The 20,543-nt window shown below is 38.1% G+C and overlaps 1 protein-coding gene across 1 annotated transcript in view; it reads right to left on the reverse strand.

Annotated features, from left to right (window-relative positions):
• Nucleotides 1–16,286, reverse strand: part of DNAH6 (dynein axonemal heavy chain 6) — a 293,021-nt gene extending 276,735 nt beyond the window's left edge. Inside the window, exons 1-2 of the mRNA XM_082425941.1 lie at nt 9,280–16,286; nt 7,790–8,022 (exon numbers count right to left, since the gene is read on the reverse strand). Coding sequence (XP_082282067.1) covers nt 7,790–8,014 — 225 coding nt within the window. The 5' untranslated portion in view covers nt 8,015–8,022; nt 9,280–16,286. The remainder of the gene's footprint in view (nt 1–7,789; nt 8,023–9,279) is intronic.
• Nucleotides 16,287–20,543: the final 4,257 nt, after the last annotated feature.

Consider the following 20,543-nt stretch of genomic DNA (forward strand, 5'->3'; position numbering starts at 1 on the left):
CTGTTTCTTGTCTTTTTGATAATAGCCTTTCTAACAGGTGTGAGGTGATACCTCATTGTGGTTATGATGCATATTTCCCTGATGATCAGTGAGGTTGAGCACATTTTCATGAATCTGTTGGCCATATGTATGCCTTCTTTGGAAAAACGTCTATTCAGGTCCTCTGCTCATCTTTAAAATTTGATTGTTTTATGAGTTGTATGAGTTCCTTATATATTTTGGATTATAACCTCATATCCGATATATGATTTGCGAGTAGTTTCTTCCAGAGGTTGCCTTTTCATTTCGTTGAAGGTTTACTTTGTTGTGCAGAAGCCTTTTAGTTTTATGTAGTCCAGCTTGTTTATATTGCTTTTGTTACCTTTGCTTTTGTAATTTTTAATAAATTTTAAAATTTTTTCTTGAAGTATAGTTAATTTACAATATTGTGTTAGTTTCAGGAATACATCACAGTGATTCAGTTATACATTGAGCATAGTTCTTGTGCTATATGGTAGGCCCTTGTTGGTTATCTATTTTATATATAGTAGTGTGTACATGTTAATACCAACCTCTCAATTTATCCCTCCCCCGACCCGTGTCCCCCTCCCCCACTTTCCCCTTTGGTAACCATGAATTTGTTTTCTGTCTGTGAGTCTCTTTCTCTTTTGGAAATAAGTTCGTTTGTATATATATATATATATATATATATATATATATAGAGAGAGAGAGAGAGAGAGAGAGAGAGAGAGAGAGAGAGAGAGAGAGAGTCCACGTATAAGGGATATCATAGGATATTTGTCTTTGGCTTACTTCACTTAGTGTGGTAATCTCTAGGTCCATCCATGTTGCTGCAAATGGCATTATTTCATTCTTTTTTATGGCTGAGTAATATACCATTGTATATATGTACCACATCTTCTTTATCCATTCATCTGTCGATGGACATTTAGGTTGCTTCCATGTCTTGGCTATTGTAAATAGTGCTGCAATGAACACTGGGATGCATGTATTTTTTTGAATTATGGTTTTCTCCAGATATATGCCTAGGAGTGGGGTTGCAGGACCATATGGTAGCTTTATTTTTAGTTTTTTAAGGAACCTCCATACTGTTCTCCATAGGAGCTGTACCAATTTACATTCTCAGCACCATTTATTGAAGAGACTGTCTTTCCTCTATTGTATAGTCTTGCCTCCTTTGTTGTAGGTTAACTGACCATAGGTGTATGGGTTTAGTTCTGTGAAAAATGCCATTGGTAATTGCATAGGGATTGCATTGAATCTGTAGATTGCCTTGGGTAGTGTAGTCATTTTGACAATATTGATTCTTCCCAAGAACACGGTATATCTTTCCATCTGTTTATGTCATCTTTGATTTCTTTCATCAGCATCTTATTGTTTTCAGAGTACCAGTCTTTTGCGTCCTTAGGTAGGTTTATTCCTAGGTATTTTATTATTTTTGATGCGATGGTAAATGGGACTGTTTCCTTAATTTCTCTTTCTGATCTTTCATTGTTGGTATATATAAATGCAACAGATTTCTGTATATTAATTTTTGTTACCTTTGCTTTTGATGTCAAATCCAAAAAATCATTGCCAAGACTGATCTCAAGAAGCTTACCACTTATGTTTTCTTCTAGAAGTTTTATAGTTTCAGGTCTTATGTTCCAATGTTTAATTCATTTTCAGTTAGCTTTTGTGTATGCTGTAAGTTAGTGGTCCAGTTTTGTTTTTTCATGTGACTGTTCAGTTTTCCCAATACCATTTATTGAAAAGACTGTCCTTTCTCCATTGTATATTCCTGGCTCCTTTGTCATAAATTAATTGACCATATATGTATGGATTTATTTCTGGAATCTTTATTTTGTTTCATTGATCTATGTGTCTGTTTTATGCCAACACCATCCTGCTTTGATTATTATAGCTTTGCAATATAGTTTGAAATCAGGACACGTGATACCTCCCACTTTGTTCTTCTTTCTCAAAATTGCTTTGGCTATTCAAGATCTTTCATGGTTCCTTCTCAAGATTGCTTTGGCTATTTGGGATATTTTGTGGTTTCATACAATTTTAGGATTGTTTGTTCCATTCCTGTGAAAAATATCATTGAAATTCTTAGAGAGATTTCATTGAATCTGTAGATTGTTTTGGGTAGTATCGGCACTTTAGCAACATTAATTATTCCAATCCATGAGCACAGAATTTCTTTCCGTTTATGTCTTCTTTGATTTCTTTTATCAACATCTTAGAGTTTTCAGTGTACAGGTATTTTCACCTCCTTGGTTATGTTTATTCCTAGGTATTTCCTGCTTTTTCATGCAATTGTAAATGGGATTGTTTTCTTAATTTCTCTTTCTGATAGTTCATTATTAGTGTATAGAAATGTAACAGATTTCTGTATTTTGACTTTGTTTTCTGCACATTTACTGAATTAATTTATGAGTTCTAATAGCTTTTTGGTGATCTCTTTAGGGTTCTCTATATGTAGTATCATGTCATTCACAAATAGCAACAGTTTTACTTCTTCCTTTCCAATTTAGATGCCTTTTATCTCTTTTTCTTGTCTTTTATCTCTTTTTTTCTTGTCTTATCCTAGTGTTGTGGCTAGGATTTTTTAATACTATGTTGAATGAAAGTGGTGAGAGTGGGCATTCTTGTCTTGTTCCTGATCTTAGAGGAAAAGCTTTCAGCTTTTCACTGTTGAGTATTATGTTAGTGATATAGTAACATAATACTATGTTATATTTGGGTTTGTCATATATGGCCTTTATTATGTTGTTGTATGTCCCTTCTTAATCCATTTTGTTGAGAACTTTTATCATAAATGGATGTTGAATTTTATCAAAAGCTTTTGCTGCATCTATCAAGATGATTGTATGATTTTTATCCTTTGTTTTGTTGATGTGGTGTATCATGCTGATTGATTTGTGGATATTGAACCATCCTTGCTTCCCTGGAACAACTCCCACTTGATCATGGTGTAAGCTCCTTTTAAGGTACTATTGAATTGTTTGCTAATATTTTGTTGAGGATTTCTGCATCTATGTTTGTCAGGGATATTGGCCTGCAATTTTCTTTTTTTGTGGTATCCTTGTCTAGTTTTGGTTTCAGGGTAATGCTGGCCTCATGAAATGAATTTGGAAGAGTTCCCTCCTCTTCTGTTTTTTTGGAAGAGTTTGAGAAGGATTGGTATTAATTCTTTAATGTTTGGTAAAATTCACCAGTGAAGCCATCTGGTCCTGGACTTTTGTTTGTTGGGAGGTTTTTGATGACTGATTCAATCTCCTTACTGTAATCAGTTTGTTCAAATTTTCTATTTCTTCATGATTCAATCTTGGTTGGTTGTATGTTGCTAGGAATGTATCCATTTCTTTTAGGTTGTCCAATTTATTGGCACATATTTGTTCATAGCAGTCTCTTATGATCCTTTGTATTTTGTGGTATCAGTTGTAACATCTAAAATTTCATTTCTGATTTTATTTGAGTCCTCTTTCTTTTTTTTCCTTGGTAAGTCTAGCTAAAGGTTTGTCTATTTTGTTTATCTTTTCAAAGAACCAGCTCTTAGTTTCATTGAATTTCATTGATCTTTTCTATTGTTCTTTCAGTGTCTATCTCCTTTATTTCCACTCTGATCTTTGTTATTTCCTTTTTTTCTATTCAATTTTGGCTTTGTTTGTTCTTCCATTTCTAGTTCCTTGAGGTGTAAACTTAGGTTGTTTATTTGAGGTATTTCTTGTTTCTTGATGTAGGCATTTATCCCTATGAAATTCCCTCTTAGAACCACTTTTGCTGCATCCCATAAGTGTTGATATGTTGTATTTCCATTTTCATTTGTCTTAAAGTATTTTTTAATTTCTCTTTTGGTTTCTTCTTTGACCCAATTTTCTTTGACCAAATTTGTGAATTTTCCAATTTTCTTCTTGTAATTGATTTCTAGTTTCATACTACTGTGGTCAGAAAAGATGCTTGATATGATTTCAGTCTTCTTAAATTTATTAAGACTTGTTTTGTTGCCTAACATATAATCCATCCTGGAGAATGTTCCATGAGCACTTGAGAAGAAAGTGTATTCTGTTGCTTTTGCATGGAATTTCTATATACGTCTCTTAAGTCCATTAGGTCAAACTTGTCATTTAAGGGCAATGTTTCCTTATTGATTTTTTTAGTCTGGATGATTTTTCCATTGATGAAAGAAGGGTGTTAAAGTCCCCCACTAATATTGTATTGCTGTCTCTTCGTCCCTTTAGATCTGTATTTGCTTTATATATTTAGGTTCCCCTATATTGGGTGCATAAATATTTACAAACATTATAGCCTCTTGTTGGATTGACCCCTATATCATTATATAATAATCTTGTCTCGTATTACAGTCTTTGTCTTAAAGTTTATTTTGTCTGATATAAGTATAGCTACCCCAGCTTTCGTTTGGTTTTATTTGCATGGAATACCTTTTTCATTCCTTCACTTTCAATCTGTGTGTACCCTTACATCTCTAGTGAGTCTCTTGTAGGCAGCATGTAGATGCCTATAAGAGACTTAAAATAGATGGGTCTATTTTAAAAAATCTAATCAGCTAGTCTGTGTCTTTTGATTGGAGAATTTAGCCTATTTACATTTAAAGTCATTATTGATAGGTATGCACTTATTGCCATTTTGTTAATTATGTTCTGGCTATTTTATGATTCTTTTGCTCCTTTTTTCTTCTCTTGCTCTCTTCCTTTCAGATTTGATAATATTCTTTAGTAGTATGCTTATATTCTTTTCTCTTTATCTTCTGTGTATCTACTATAGGTTTTTTCTTTGTAGTTACCATGAGACTCACTTAAAAAAACTTATATTTGTAATGGCTTAAGTTGATAATAACTTAAATTTGAATGCATTCTAAAGCTCTCCATTTTATCCCCCCCTACACATTTTATGTTTTTGATGTTATAATTTACATCTTTTTATCTTGTGTATTCATAACAAATTATGTAAATATATGTATTTTTGTGTGTGTATTTATCCATTTATATAAAATTGAGCATGGAGAAAAGCAAGAAAGGATGTACATCAGATTGTTGTTAATGATAGATACCATAGAAATGGGGGTCAGAGATTGGAGAATTGAAGGTAAGGAAAAATGTAAAAGAAGAAGAGTAGGAGAGGGAAAGAAAGAGGGAAGAGAGGGAGAGAGAGAGGAGAAGGAAGGTGGGGAGGTGGGTATAGGAGGAGGAGAAAAGAACAAAGAAGGGGAGGGGAGGAGAGGGGAAGGATGGCAATGATAAAAAGAGCATACATAGTATTACTAACTCTGTCAGAACAAATCAAACTACAGGTACCTATACACATGAAATTAGTCTCTTGAATACTAAGCTACTCTCTCCATGTGGTAGAAATTGATGTCATTTTCACTTTATTCCTTAGTATTTTTAATATTTTAGAACTACTATATTCATGTATTTGTTATATTGTTCCAGTCACCTAGTACATAACAAAATCCTCCAAACTTAGTGACTTAAAACACAACAACAACATTTATTTTGCTAAAAAATCTACCATGTAGGCCGAGCTCAGTGAGAACAGCTTGCCTCTGCTCCACTTGACATCAGCTGAGGCAGCTCAAGGGCTGGGGACTGGAATCTCTGAAGGCTTGTCCGTTCACAGTCTGGCAGGTAATAAAGGCTATAGTCTGGGACTCATTCAGATGACATCTCCTCAGGGAGACCTTTGTAGTCACCCAATCTAAAGTTGCCTGCCGTTTGTCTTGACCACATTCCCTATATTATTTTCTTAACAGCACCTATGATTAGACGACATTCTTCAGTCTAATTATTTAGGATTACTAGAATGTCAACAGGAATCTTGTCTCCCTTGTTCATTGTTGTATCCTCAGAGCATGACTCAGAGCCTGGCATGTAGTAGGCATTGAATTCAATATACATAAATTTATCACACTGATGTCAAATGGAACTACTTTAATCATCAAGGGTTAATTATACACTTTTGCCACATGAAGGTAAACCCGTCAGAAAGAAACAAGTGTAAAAGGTTTAATCCTAAGTCCATGGGAAAAAAATAGTAGAGAGGCCCCAAAACTCCCCACAATGCATAGTGCAGGCACACTGCTCTCTGGAGAAGAGAGCAGCTGCAGGCAGTGCCATACCCATCTTGAAAATGGAAGTTCAGTGTCAACAACATCTGTTACTTTGCATATTCTGTTAACCTGAATTGCAATTGGCTGTGTAGTTTTCTTTGCATTTAAGATATTAATTTGTTTATTAAAATTTTGAATTAATCCCTAGGTTAACCATTTTTCACATAAAGTAACATTAAAATAAAAATAACAAATCAGCACTATGGACCTTCAAGAATGTTTTCCTCCAGCATGAATCAGTACCTAAATTTGAGAAGCAATGGAATAAGGGTTAATGTCCATAATATATATATGTATATATATGTTTTTATTATTTATTAATTTTTTATTCAAATATACTTGATTTACAATATCATGTTAATTGCAGGTGTACAGCACAGTGATTCAGTTACACATATATACATTATATATATATGTTTTAAAAAACCTCAGAAACTGATAGGAAAAAACCAAACAATCTAATTTTAAAGCAGACAGTGGTTATGAACAGAATCCACAAAATAAGTTACATACATACCAATGAATGAATGAAAATATAATTAACTTCATTAATAAGATACAAATCACAACAACAATGTGATGCCATTTTAACTTATCAGTCTAGCAAAAATAAGAGAACTGATAGCATCAGTTTTGGCAAAGATGTAGGTAAGCAGGATCTCTTAATACATCGTAGGTGCAAAGGTAAACCTTTCAGCACAATTGGGCAATAGTTTTCAAAATTAAAATGTACATATTCTATGACCTACAGAATGCCACTTCTGAAAATCCATTTTTATCTGTACAAAGGCAAAGTCATTCAATGCAGCATTATCTGCAATAGCAAAATAATAACAACAACAAAATGAAAAAGAAATAACCAGAACTCCCTTTAGGAAAACAATTAATGGGTACTCTACTATGGCACACCCATGCAACAAAACACAGTGCAGCTGTCAGAAAAGATACCTCTGTATGCACAAATAGGAAAGACTTCCATATGTTTTAGTGAAATCAGTACTTTGAAGATCAGTATGTACTGTATAATCTTTCTTTAAAGCTATATGTTTATACACACACACATACATATATATATATATATATATATATACACATATATATTTGAATAAACATATAAAACAGCCTGAAAGGCAACCACTGACAACAGGAGTTAACATCTGAAGGTCCGAGTGAGAACTTTCACTTTTTACTTTTTTATGCACTTTCACTGCTCTTTTACATGGATATATAATTATCCAAGGGCATAAATGGATTCTTAAAACTATTTTCAGACATGTACAAAATTTTTCAGAACACTAGGCATTTACTTTGAAAATAATAAAATTATGTAATTATATATATTACTCTTACTGAAGTTCCTAGTATCAAATGGTACCCTAGTACCTAAAAGAGCCTTACAGCCTACATAGTTAAGTATCCATATTGTACATAATGCTAAAGAGAATTTATCTGCTAGAAAACTTTGTTCACCACTGCATCCCACCACCTCAAACAGTATTTAGAGCTCAATAATTTTGAATAAATAAGTGTGTTTACAATTTCATAAACAAGTCTTAACTTTTAGGTTTTCATTCCTTCTTTGTTAAGAGTCTAGAAATTACTTCCATCCCCCAAAGCAATTTTGCAACATCCTCTGTAGCCAAAAGTGGCTAAAATGCTGGTTTTCAAACTTACCAGAGGCTCTAGTTTTATAGGCTGCTGTCGTTTTCTTGTCCTCTCCTGAGCTTTTGTAGTGTGCTTAAATGTCAGGAATTGTGTATCAGCTTCATTTTCTGTGGGTGTTACAAAACTCAGTCTTCCCTTTGCTTTTATACTATTCAGTCTTGTAAGCATAGGGTTTTCCATCAGCTCTCCAACACTTTCCAGGTCCAACTCATTGTCTGAGGCACGAAAAGCCATCTTCACTCCTGGAGAGGGGTTAGGGTCAAGAAAAGAAAAATGAAAGGTAGAGCAAAAGGATTGGGGAAGTAGGGCTAAGCGGAGGGGTTTTAAGAACCACGGAGAGCTTAATTTGCTTATCCCCAAAGAAAAGCTATCAAAGTTACCCCATTCTTCCCAAACTGAGGACCTAAACCAGAGGAATGAAAATTAGGAACTATGCCTGGCCTTCTAGAAGCCCCGTAGCTGGGGTGGGACCCAGGAGTTTGCATTTCTAATAACTTCCTGGGTGATGCTCTTGCTGCCTCTGATTTGGGGACCACAATGGTCCAGATTTGGAAGGATGAAGAGAAATGCCATTATACTGAGATCGTTTCTCACACTTGAGTATGCAAAATATTTCCGGGGGTGGGGGTAGTGTTCAAAATGCAGGTAATTCTAATGCAGGTAACCTGAGATATATAGCCTAGGTACTCACAGAGAAACCAAATAAAGGGAAAAAAGAGTTGAAGGCTAAATCATAAAACAGCGCTTCTGGAGATTTTATGTGTATGAGAATCACTTGAAGAGCTTGTGAAAAGGCAGATTCTGATTCATAAACTTTGAGTAGCAAGGTCCCAGAACACTAGAACTATGAGCCTTTTGTAGTGGTCTTGTACCCTCACCACCACTCACACTCCAGTCCCACCAGATGGGTGGAAATACTTTCCTTAAAAACAGTATTACAATACACGAGGTCTTGAACCAGGTGTCAGCAGGCCCAGGTTTTAGTCTAGATCAGCAATGGCCAATCGAAATATGATGCAAATCTCCTATGCAATTTAAAATTTTCAAGTAACCACATTCAAAAACAAAAAAAGAAATTAATTTAATAACGTTCTTTATTTAACATATACAAAATATTATCATTTCAACATGTAATCAATATAAAACTTATTAATATGATAGTTTATTTTTTGTTACTACGTCTTCAAAGTATTTCACCTTTAGGGCACATTTCAATTCAGACTAGCCCCCCTGTGGCTAGTGGTTACCATACTGACTAGCAGAGGTCCAGATCTGACCACTCCGTGTGTGATCTTGGACAAGTCTCTTGATAGCTCTGTTCCTCAGTTTCCAGCCCTCTAAATTGCTAGGTAGGTAGTAGGTATCACTAAAATGCCTTTCCATTGGCCTTCTCTGCCTCTCTGCCTCTCTGAGCCTTTCCTTATGTGCTCCAAAAGCATGATGAGTCTCCCGCCTAGAAGTCGGAGTTCAGCCCCACAGCTCAATTCCTCAGGACTCACCAAGTCAGACTAGACCAGCAGCCGCCTCAGAGGGTCTCCTGAGACAGAGAAAAAGCAGGTCTGGGAGTAGAAAGTTGTCTCTAAGCCGAGAATGTTTCCCGTTGCCTAGCAGCCACCAGGCCGCCACTGAGGCTCACTGCGCCTGTGCGCGATCTGTCGCCACGGCAACCGCTCAGCCAACTGCAGCTCTGGGTCCAAGACTGTGCCGGGCAGTCGAGCCAATGACTGTCTCTGGAAATTTCCTTACGTCGCTGATTGGTGGAGAGCTCGCACTAGACCTGACGGCTTCTCCGCGCTGGGAATTGTTCCTGGGCTTGGCTGGAAGGCCAGGGAGGCAAAGGAGGTGGTTGCTTATGTTTGTTCCTTCGCTTATCAAGCGCCCACGCTCACTGCACCTCCCTCCTCCAGGAATCTTTTCTGTTGCCCCTCGAGAGGCTTGAGGCTGCCTTGGCATTCGCTTTAATCTAACTTCCTGTGGTTAGAAGAATCAAGTTCCTGCGTAGACAGTTCACGTCCCGCTCTACGAGGAGCGACCATCCTGCGTCTCTGCCCCACCCACCGACCTCCTCCCGGGAGTGTCCTAAGGCGCTAGGAATGCGGGCTATTCTTCCCCTCAAACTTCACCGTGTCCTTTTTTGCTGATGTTCTTTTCCGCCTGGAAGGTATCTTAGCGTCAGGCATAGCACGAGTCCATATTAATTGGTCCCTGCACCGTATTCACCAAAGCAGACCCTGGATCTTGTTTGGCATTTAGACCCACCGAATTAAGTCTCCAAACGACTGCTGCTAATGCTGTATGGAGGCGACGCCACCGATGCCCCGTGCAGGTTGCTTACTGAAGTTACCTTACCCCGGTTAGTGATCAGGGGAAACAGCCTTTTACCTGCCTCGGGGAAATGTTACACCACATGGCAGAGGCTTGGTTTTCAACCGCCCCTCCAAAATGACATAATCACCGCTGAAACTCATTATTATATTTTGTCCTTTTTGGTACCCACCCTTTTTTTAAAAAAAAACAGAAAACCTTGATATTTGGGTCTTGCCTTGAAAGCAAAGTCCTGTATGAGGTGCTTTATATATCTTACTCAAAACCTGCATTTTCTCAGTCTTAAGACACTCAGGTATGTATTTTCCATGCTAGGCATGACACCACCTACAAAGTAGAGACTCATATAATAAGAGAGCTGGAATGGAGAAAGCAGATCACTCAATCCAACTACTCCCCCATTTCATTTTTTTTTAAAGATTGATTGACTGATTGATTTTGGCTGCGCCGGGTCTTAGTTGCAGCATGTGGGATCTTCGTTGTGGCATGCGGGACCCTTAGTTGCAGCATGCGGATTTCTTAGTTGCGGCATGCATGCGGGATCTAGTTCCTCGACCAGGGATCTAATCCCGGCCCCCTGCGTTGGGAGCGTGGAGTCTGACCCACTGGATCACCAGGGAAGTCACCCTCATTTTGGTAATAAGAGAACTGAGACCCAGAGAGAAAGCAAATAATTTACTCCAGGTCAGGCACCTAGTCCTGGCAGAGGTAAAACTGGAATACATATCTCCTAATCCTTAATCAGGAACAGGAAACAGCAATGGAGTAACTTCAGTTTAGAAACAATTCAGATAAACCTCAAATGTAGACATAATAAATACTAATTCCCCAGAGATGCAAGGTATACACAGGTAATCAATCAGAGCCAATAAAATATAAACTAGTAATGAAAAAAATTCAAAACCAACCCAGTATACATAAAAGCATATTATAATAATATGCAGTGTTAGACACACACCCCAAAATAGACTTCATTTTGGATGTACAATGAATATTTTAATCTGTTGCTTTCAAAGTTTATGTAGTGGAGACATAATCTATTGCTCCTCAGTTCACGAATTTCTTTGTTAGTAGATGAAGGTGACTGTATTCTAATGTTACCTTATGCAGCTAAGAGCATTCATTCCAAGAGCCAAGAAGGGTGCAGGATAGAAGACATGGACACATAGAGTTTTATGAAGGTATCGCTATATTGAACACTACTCACCAAATCTCTCCAAACTTATTTTTTTAATGTGGCAAGATGTCATATTCATTATCAAATGAATACTTACTAAATCAGCACAAACAAGAGCTTTGTGTATTGCCTATTGATTGTTTCAGAGCTCTTGTAAATAGCAATAATTGTTACTATTTATTGGGTGCTCCTTATGTGCCAGGTACTGTGCTATATGTTTTGCATGTATTATCTCAAATACTTCCAACAAACCTAAAATTCCCATTTCATAGCTAAAGAACTAGGCTACGAAAGGTTTACAAGAACTAGATTAAGAAAACAGTAATACTAAGTAAAAATGGTTAAAATTTAGTGAGCATGAAGTTAAGATTTATATGCCGGACGCTTTGTGAAGTATTTTTCACCATTATACTATTAATTGCAACAGCTTCATATTATTTTAGAGGTATTATTGTACCTACTCCACCAATAAGGAAATTGAGGCTTAAAGAGGTTATGTAATTTACCCAAGATCAGTCCAGAAGTGGCAAATGGCAGAGCTAAGATACAAATTGAGATCCATCAATTTTATTTTTTTTAATTAATTAGTTAATTAATTTTTTTTTTGGCTGCGTTGCTGCGCGTGGGCTTTCTTTAGTTGCGGAGAGCCAGGCTACTCTTCATTGCAGTGCGCAGGCTTCTCATTGTAGTGGCTTCTCTAGTTGCGGAGCATGGGCTCTAGAGTGTGCGGAGGCTCAGTAGTTGTGGCACATGGGCTTAGCTACTCTGTGGCATGTGGGATCTTCCTGGACCTGGGCTAGAACCTGTGTCTCCTGCATTGGAAGGCAGATTCTTAACCACTGCGCCGCCAGGGAAGCCCTGAGATCCATCAACTTTAATAGTTAAAATTCCATAATATTAATCATGGAATTCTGCTACTGGATGTACGGTGGACTATATTCTGAAAAATTCCTGAAGCGAAACACCTATATGTTTGGATAAACTCCAAGGCACATTATTTTAACTGCATTGCTGAACTCACAGGAATCAAGAGAATCGTAACAATATAACACTGTTGATGGGAATGTAAATTGGTGCAGCCACCATGAAAAATAGTGTAGACATTCCTCAAAAAATTGAGAATAAAACTACCATATGATCCAGCTATTCCACTTCTGGTTATTTATCGAAAGAATACAAAAACACTTATTAGAAAAAAAATATATGCACCCTTATGTTCATCACAGCATTATTTACCGTAGCCCAAATATGGAAACAACCTAAGTGCCCATCAATAGATGAATGGATAAAGAAGATGTGGTATTTATGCACAATGGAATATTACTCAGCCATAAAAAATATAAAATCTTGTCATTTGAGACAACATGGATGGATCTTGAGGGTACTATGCCAAATGAAATGACAGAAAAAGACAAATACCATATTATTTCACTCATATGTGGACTATAAAATAGTAATAATAAATGAACAAACCTAACCAAACAAAACCAAAAAGATAGATACAGAGAACAGAGAAGTGATTGTTGGAGGGGACTGGAGATGGTGGGGAGGAGGAAATGGGGGTCAACTCTATGGTGATGGGTGGAAACTAAACTTTTGGTGGTGAGCATGCTGTAGTGTGTACAGAAGTTGAAATATAATGTTATACACATGAAATTTATATGTCATAAACCAATGTTATTGCAATAAATTTAAAAAACAAAATGTATACATAAAATGGGTGTAGCTAATTGTATTTAAGTTATACTTTAGTAAAGTTTATCCAAGAAATAATAAAATTTTCTTTATGCACAAAAATATTTTAAAAAGTAACAATCGTATTCCTAGAATTATACTTCAAAATCATGTGAGGCTTTTCGAAACATACAGATTTCCAGGCTCATGCCAGACCTGGTAAATAAGAATCTTTGGAATTGGCATTTAGGCAAATATATGCTTAAAAATTTCTATAGATGAATCAAATGAACATCTCTGGTTAAGGACCACATCTGCAGGTGAAAATATATGAAGATTAAAAGATGTTAGATTATATTAGATTAAGTAGGTCATAAAACAGTTTGCATAACATGATTATATTTTTACAAGCACAAGTGTATGTAAACTCAGCAAACTATATGGAAGAAAAACATAAGCGTTTATGAGATTCATGGGTATTTTGTTATATCCTTTGCTTTTCTGTATATTTAAAAATAAAAGCCATATACCACTTTTGTATTGAGAAAAGTGAGTTATTTTTAAATTAGCACAAGAAAATATATAAGAGCATAAAATAGAGAGACCATGAACTTGGTGGAGGCCAGGGTGAAGGGATCAGGAACACTGGTGGAGGATTTAGCCTTCATTGTAAAGAAGAAGCACCCTGTTCCGTGTGGAGGGAAGGAAGGTCGAAGTGGATTAGGTAAATGGGTAGACTTGGGCCAGATGTCTTCTTTTTTCTCTGTGAAGCAGTAGGTAAGGTCAGTTGCTCTTAAGGATGGAGGTGGGGGTGCTCAGGCTCCGTATAATTTATACTGGGGTGGGGGGGTAACTCATCTTTAGGCTTTACTGTCCACAGTTTAATTTCAGAGTCTGTGAACTGCTTAAAATTGTATTCATGTTTGTGGGTGTGCATTTGTCTATAGCTGTTAGATTCTCAAATGAGCCTGTGACCAATCATCCCTCAGAGTTGGGAATTATATCTGCTCTGCAAGTGTTCTGGCCTTAGGTATAGGTCACATAGCTCAACTTTCTGGGGTTACGGTGGTGGTGGTGGTTGTGGTATCATGTTTTGTTGCTCCATCACCACCTTGTGGTCAAATGAATGTACAGCCAAAGGAGGTTTTAAATCACATATTTTGAGTCAGGGCAATAGCTTCTCATCTTAGCTATTTGGAGGGGACTTGGGACATTCTATGGTCTAATGTCCTACACATTATGAGATTTAATGATGATTACAAAGTTTTCCTCAAAAATGTTGAACCGATGTTAATTATTCATGAATGAGATGACCTGCCCAAGCCCAGATAATTTTATTCCAATTAAAGGTCTTTGCAGAAGTGATCTCTGACCCAGTGTTGAATGTTTTGAAAGACCATAGAGCAGTGCTCCTTAAACTTAGCTTTGTGTTACGGGTAACTTAGAGAGTTTTGAAAACCCTGACGCCCAGGCCACACACCATGCTAATTAAACTAAGAGTGAGAGCCCCAGACATCAGGGTTTTTTCTAGCGTCCCCTTCCCCAGGTGATTCCAATGTCCAACCAAGTCCAAGGGCCTCAGCCACAGGGTCCTGCTATTCAAGGTGTGCTGCATGAGCGAGCAGCATTAGCATTCCCTGGGAGCCTGTTAGACTGCAGAATATCAGATCCTGCCCCAGACCTCCTGAATCAGTCTGCATTTTAATAATTCTCAGGTGGCTCATTGCATATTAAATTTAAGAAGTGCTATTAAAGAGAACAGAATGGGTGTCCAGTAGGTCTGCTGGATACACAAGGCAGGAATGGTGTTCAAAAGGTAGGCTTCTCATGTTTGATCACTGCCAGTTACAGGAAATATGTGACTTCTATGCCACTGCTGGATAGTTCTAATTGTCAGAAAGTTCTTTTTTTGGTAGGTGTCAAAATCTACTTTCTTGCCAGTTCTGCAAATTGCCCCCATGATCTCTTTTAAAATATTTGAAGACAGAAATGTCTTTCCCTTAATCTTTCTTCTTTGAATCCCTCCCTCCCGACCTTCCAGTTTCTTTAGTCTATGTATGATATTTTTGCAGAACTCCTACTCATTCTGCCCTAAAATGGCTCTCAGAACTGAAGGTGAGATTCTAGATGTGGTGTGATGCAATGAGAATAGTAGGAAAATGACTTTCCTTTATTTAGAAATTCTACTAAAGACTCCTTTTTCTTCCTGAAAATATTAGTCAGGATCTCTGTCAAATGCTACATTATAAAGAACCTGTATCCAGTAAACAAATCAACACTGATGGTCTCAGAGCCTCAGGTCATTCACATGTGACCACTGATGGTCCCCTGAGCTCAGAGAGACCATGGGAACTTCCAATCTATAGCTGATTGGGTTTGTGCCTAGTGTCTAAAGTGGGGGAGAGGGGGCAGTCTTGTGGGACTGAACCCTTAACCAGTGGTATCTGACACAACCTCCAGGTAAATCATTGTCAGAATTGAGTTGAATTGTAGACACTTTGCTGGTGTCTGAGAATTTCGTGTTGGGATGAGAACCACTGCTCCCTCTGCCACAGGTTGGAACTGGGATCAGAATCTTAATAGCACAGAGTAGGGGTTAGTGAATACTATCCTATGGGTCAAATCCAGACTGCTGCCTGTTTTGGTAAATAAAGCTCTATTGGGATACAGCCATGATCATTTCTTTAGATATTTTCTATAGCTGTTTTTGTACTAAATAGAGTTGTGTAGTTGTGATAGAGACTATTCAACCCAGAGATATTTACTATCTGGTCTTTAAGGAAAAAGTTTGCTGACTCCTGTGATAGTAAATATATATAATGTGGTAAATATAAAAAGTAGTCACCAACAGAGGGCCTTCAAGAAGACCGAGAAGTAAGACGTGGAGATCACCTTTCTCCCCATAAATACATCAAAAATATATCTACATGTGGAACAACTCCTACAGAACACCTACTAAATGCTAGCAGAAGACCTCAGACTTCCCAAAAGGCAAGAAACTCCCCACGTAACTGGGTAGGGTAAAAGAAAAAAGAAAAAGCAGAGACAAAAGATTAGGGATGGGACCTGCACCTCTGGGAAGGAGCTGTGAAGGAGGAAAAGTTTCCACACACTAGGAAACCCCTTCACTGGCAGAGATGGGGGGAAAACTTTGGAGCCATGGAGGAGAGCACAGCAAGAGGGGTGCAGAGGGCAAAGTGGAGAGATTCCCGCACAGAGGATCGGTGCTGACCAGCACTCACCAGCCCAAGATGCTTGTCTGCTCACCTGCCAGGGCGGGCGGGGGCTGGGAGCTGAGGCTCCGGCTTCGGAGGTCAGATCCCAGGGAGAAGACTGGGATTAGCTGCGTGAACACAGCCTGAAGGGGGATAGTGCACCACAGCTAGCCGGGAGGGAGTCCGGGAAAAAGTCTGGAACCGCCTAAGAGGCAAGAGAATTGTTTCGGGGTGCGCGAGGAGAGGGGATCCAGAGCACCTCCTAAATGAGCTCCAGAGATGGGCACGAGCTGCGGCTATCAATGCAGACCCCAGAGACGGCCATGAGATGCTAAGGCTGCTGCTGCAGCCACCAAGAAGCCTGTGTGCAAGCACAGGTCACTATCCATACCTCCCCTCACGCCTGTGCAGCCCACCACTGCCAGGGTCCCGTGATCCAGGGACAATTTCCCTGGAACAACACACGGCACGCCTCAGGCTTTTGCAACATCACACCAGCCTCTGCCATCACAGGCTTGCCCCACATCCCGTACCCGACCCTCCCCTCAGCCTGAGTGAGCCAGAGCCCCCTAATCAGCTGCTACTTTGACCCCGTCCTGTCTGAGCGGGAACAGACGCCCACAGGCGAGCTACACGCAGAGGCGGGGCCAAATCCAAAGCTGAACCCCAGGAGCTGTGAGAACAAAGAAGAGAAGGGAAATTTCTCCCAGCAGCCTCAGGAGCAGTGGATTAAATTATCACGATCAACTTGATGTACCCTGCATCTGTGGAATACCTGAATAGACAATGAATCATCCCAAAATTGAGGCCGTGGATGGTGGGAGCAACTGTAGACCTGGGGTTTGCTCTATGTGAGTGAATAGTTTCTGATTCTTATGTGTATCTTAGTATACTTTTTAGTGCTTGTTATCATCGTTGGATTTGTTTATTGGTTTGGTTGCTCTCTTCTTTTATTTTTATTACTTTTTATTTATTTATTGTAATAAATTTCTTTATTTTTTATTTTAATAACTTTATTTTATTACTATTTTCTTTCTTTCTTTCTTTTCTCCCTTTTCTTCTGAGCAGTGTGGCTAACAGCGTCTTTGTGCTCCAGCTCAGTGTCAGGCCTGAGCCTCTGAGGTGGGAGAGCCGAGCTCAGGACACTGGACCACCAGACACCTCCTGGACCCACGTAATATCAAGCAGCAAGAGCTCTCCCAGAGATCTCCATATCAATGCTAAGACCCAGCACCAATCAATGACTAGCAAGCGCCAGTGCTGGACATCCCATGCCAGACAACAAGCAAGATAGGAACACAACCCCACTCATTAGCAGAGAGGCTGCTTAGAATCATTATAAGTTCACAGACACCCCAAAACACACCACCGGATGTGGTCCTGCCCACCAGAAAGACAAGATCCAACCTCATCCACCAGAACACAGGCACCAGTCTCCTCCACCAGGAAGCCTACACAACCCACTGAACCAACCTTACCCACTGGAGGCAGACAGCAAAAACAATGGGAACTATGAACCTGCAACCTGTGAAAAGGAGACCCCAAACACAGCAAGTTAGGCAAAATGAGAAGACAGAGAAATACGCAGCCAAATAAGGAGCAAAGTAAAAACCCACGAGATCAAACAAATGAAGAAGAAATAGGCAGACTACCAGGAAAAGAATTCAGAGTAATGATAGTAAAGATGATCCAAAATCTTGGAAATAGAATGGAGAAAACACAATAAACATTTAACAAGGACCTAGAAGAACTAAAGAGCAAACAAAGAATGATGAACAACACAATAAATGAAATTAAAAATTCTCTAGAAGGAATCAATAGCAGAATAACTGAGGCAGAAGAATGGATAAGTGACCTGGAAGATAAAATAGTGGAAATAACTACCACAGAACAGAATAAGGAAAAAAGAATGAAAACAATTGAGGACAGTCTCAGAGACCTCTGGGACAACATTAAATGCACCAACCTTCGAATCATAGGGGTCCCAGAAGAAGAAGAGAAGAAGAAAGGGACTGAGAAAATATTTGAAGAGATCATAGTTGAAAACTTCCTTAATATGGGAATGTAAATAGTCAAGTCCAGGAAGCGCAGAGATTCCCATACAGGATAAATCCAAGGAGAAACACGCCAAGACACATGTTAATCAAACTATCAAAAATTAAATACAAAGAAAAAATATTAAAAGCAGCAAGGGAAAAACAATAAATAACATACAAGGGAATCCCCATAAGGTTAACAGATGATCTTTCAGCAGAAACTCTACGAGCCAAAAGGGAGTGGCAGGACACATTTAAACTGAAGAAAGGGAAATACCTAAAACCAGGTTACTCTACCCAGCAAGGATCTCATTCAGATTCGAAAAGAGAAATTAAACCTTTACAGACAAGCAAAAGCTAAGAGAATTCAGCACCACCAAACCAGCTTTACAACAAATGCTAAAGGAACTTCTCTAGGCAGGAAACACAAGAGAAGGAAAAGACCTACAATAACAAACCCAAAACAATTAAGAAAATGGTAATAGGAACATACACTTCTATAAATACCTTAAATGTAAATGGATTAAATGCTCCAACCAAAAGACATAGACTGGCTGAATGGATATAAAAACAAGACCCATATATATGTTGTCTACAAGAGACACACTTCAGACCTAGGGACACATACAGACTGAAAGTGAGGGGATGGAAAAAGACATTCCATGCAAATGGAAATGGAAAGAAAGCTGGAGTAGCAATTCTCATATCAGACAAAATAGACTTTAAAATAAAGACTATTACAAGAGACAAAGAAGGACTCTAGATAATGATCAAGGGATAGGGATTAATCCAAGAAGATATAACAATTGTAAATATTTATGCAGCCAACATAGGAGCACCTCAATACATAAGGCAAATGGTAACAGCCATAAAGGGGGAAATTGACAGTAACAGAATCATAGTAAGGGACTTTAACACCCCACTTTCACCAATGGACAGATCATCCAAAATGAAAATAAATAAGGAAACACAAGCTTGAATTACACAAGATGGACTTAACTGATATTTATAAGACATTGCATCCAAAAACAACAGAATACACTTTCTTCTCAAGTGCTCATGGAAAATTCTCCAGTATAGACCATATATTGGGTCACAAATCAAGCCTTGGTAAATTTAAGAAAATTGAAATCATATCAAGTATCTTTTCTGAACACAACACTATGAGACCAGATATCAATTACAGGAAAAATCTGTAAAAAATACAAACACATGGAGGCTAAACAATACAATACTAAATACCTAAGAGATCAGTGAAGAAATCAAAGAGGAAATTTAAAAATACCTAGAAACAAATGACAATGAAAACACGACGACCCAAAACCTATGGTATGCAGCAAAAGCAGTTCTAAGAGGGAAGTTTATAGCAATACAATCCTACCTCAAGAAACAAGAGACACCTCAAATAAACAACCTAGCCTTACACCTAAAGCAATTAGAGAAAGAAGAACAAAAATCCCCAAAGTTAGCAGAAGGAAAGAAATCATAAAGATCAGATCAGAAATAAATGAAAAAGAAATGAAAGAAAGATCAATAAAACTAAAAGCTGGTTCTTTGAGAAGAGAAACAAAATTGATAAACCATTAGTCAGACTTATGAGAAAAAAAGGGAGAAGACTCAAATCAATAGAATTAGAAATGAAAAATGAGAAGTAACAACTGACACTGAAAAATACAAAGGATCATGAGAGATTACTACAAGCAAATACATGCCACTAAAATGGACAACCTGGAAGAAATGGACAAATTCTTAGAAAAGCTCAACCTTCCAATACTGAGCCAGGAAGAAATAGAAAATATAAACAGACCAATCACAAGCACTGAAATTGAGAATGTGATTAAAAATCTTCCAACAAACAAAAGCCCAGGACCAGATGGCTTCACAGGCAAATTCTATCAAAGATTTAGAGAAGAGCTAACACCTATCTTTCTCAAACTCTTCCAAATTATAGCAGAGGGAGGAACACTCCTAAACTCATTCTATGAGTCCACCATCGCCCTGATACCAAAACCAGACAAAGATGTCACAACAAAAGAAAACTATGGGTCAATATCACTGATGAACATAGATGCAAACATCCTCAACAGAATACTAGGAAACTGAATCTAACAGCACATTAAAAGGATCATACACCATGATTCAGTGGGGTTTATCCCAGGAGTGCAAGGAAGCTTCATTATAATTATAATCTCAATAGATGCAGAAAAAGCTTTTGACAAAATTCAACACCCATTTATGATAAAAACCCTCCAGAAAGTAGGCATAGAGGGAACTTACCTCAACATAATAAAGGCCATATGTGACAAACTCACAGCCAACATCGTTCTCAATGGTGA

Source organism: Balaenoptera physalus (genome assembly GCF_965194825.1).
Source record: "Balaenoptera physalus genome assembly, chromosome: 15".
Taxonomy (NCBI): domain Eukaryota; kingdom Metazoa; phylum Chordata; class Mammalia; order Artiodactyla; family Balaenopteridae; genus Balaenoptera; species Balaenoptera physalus.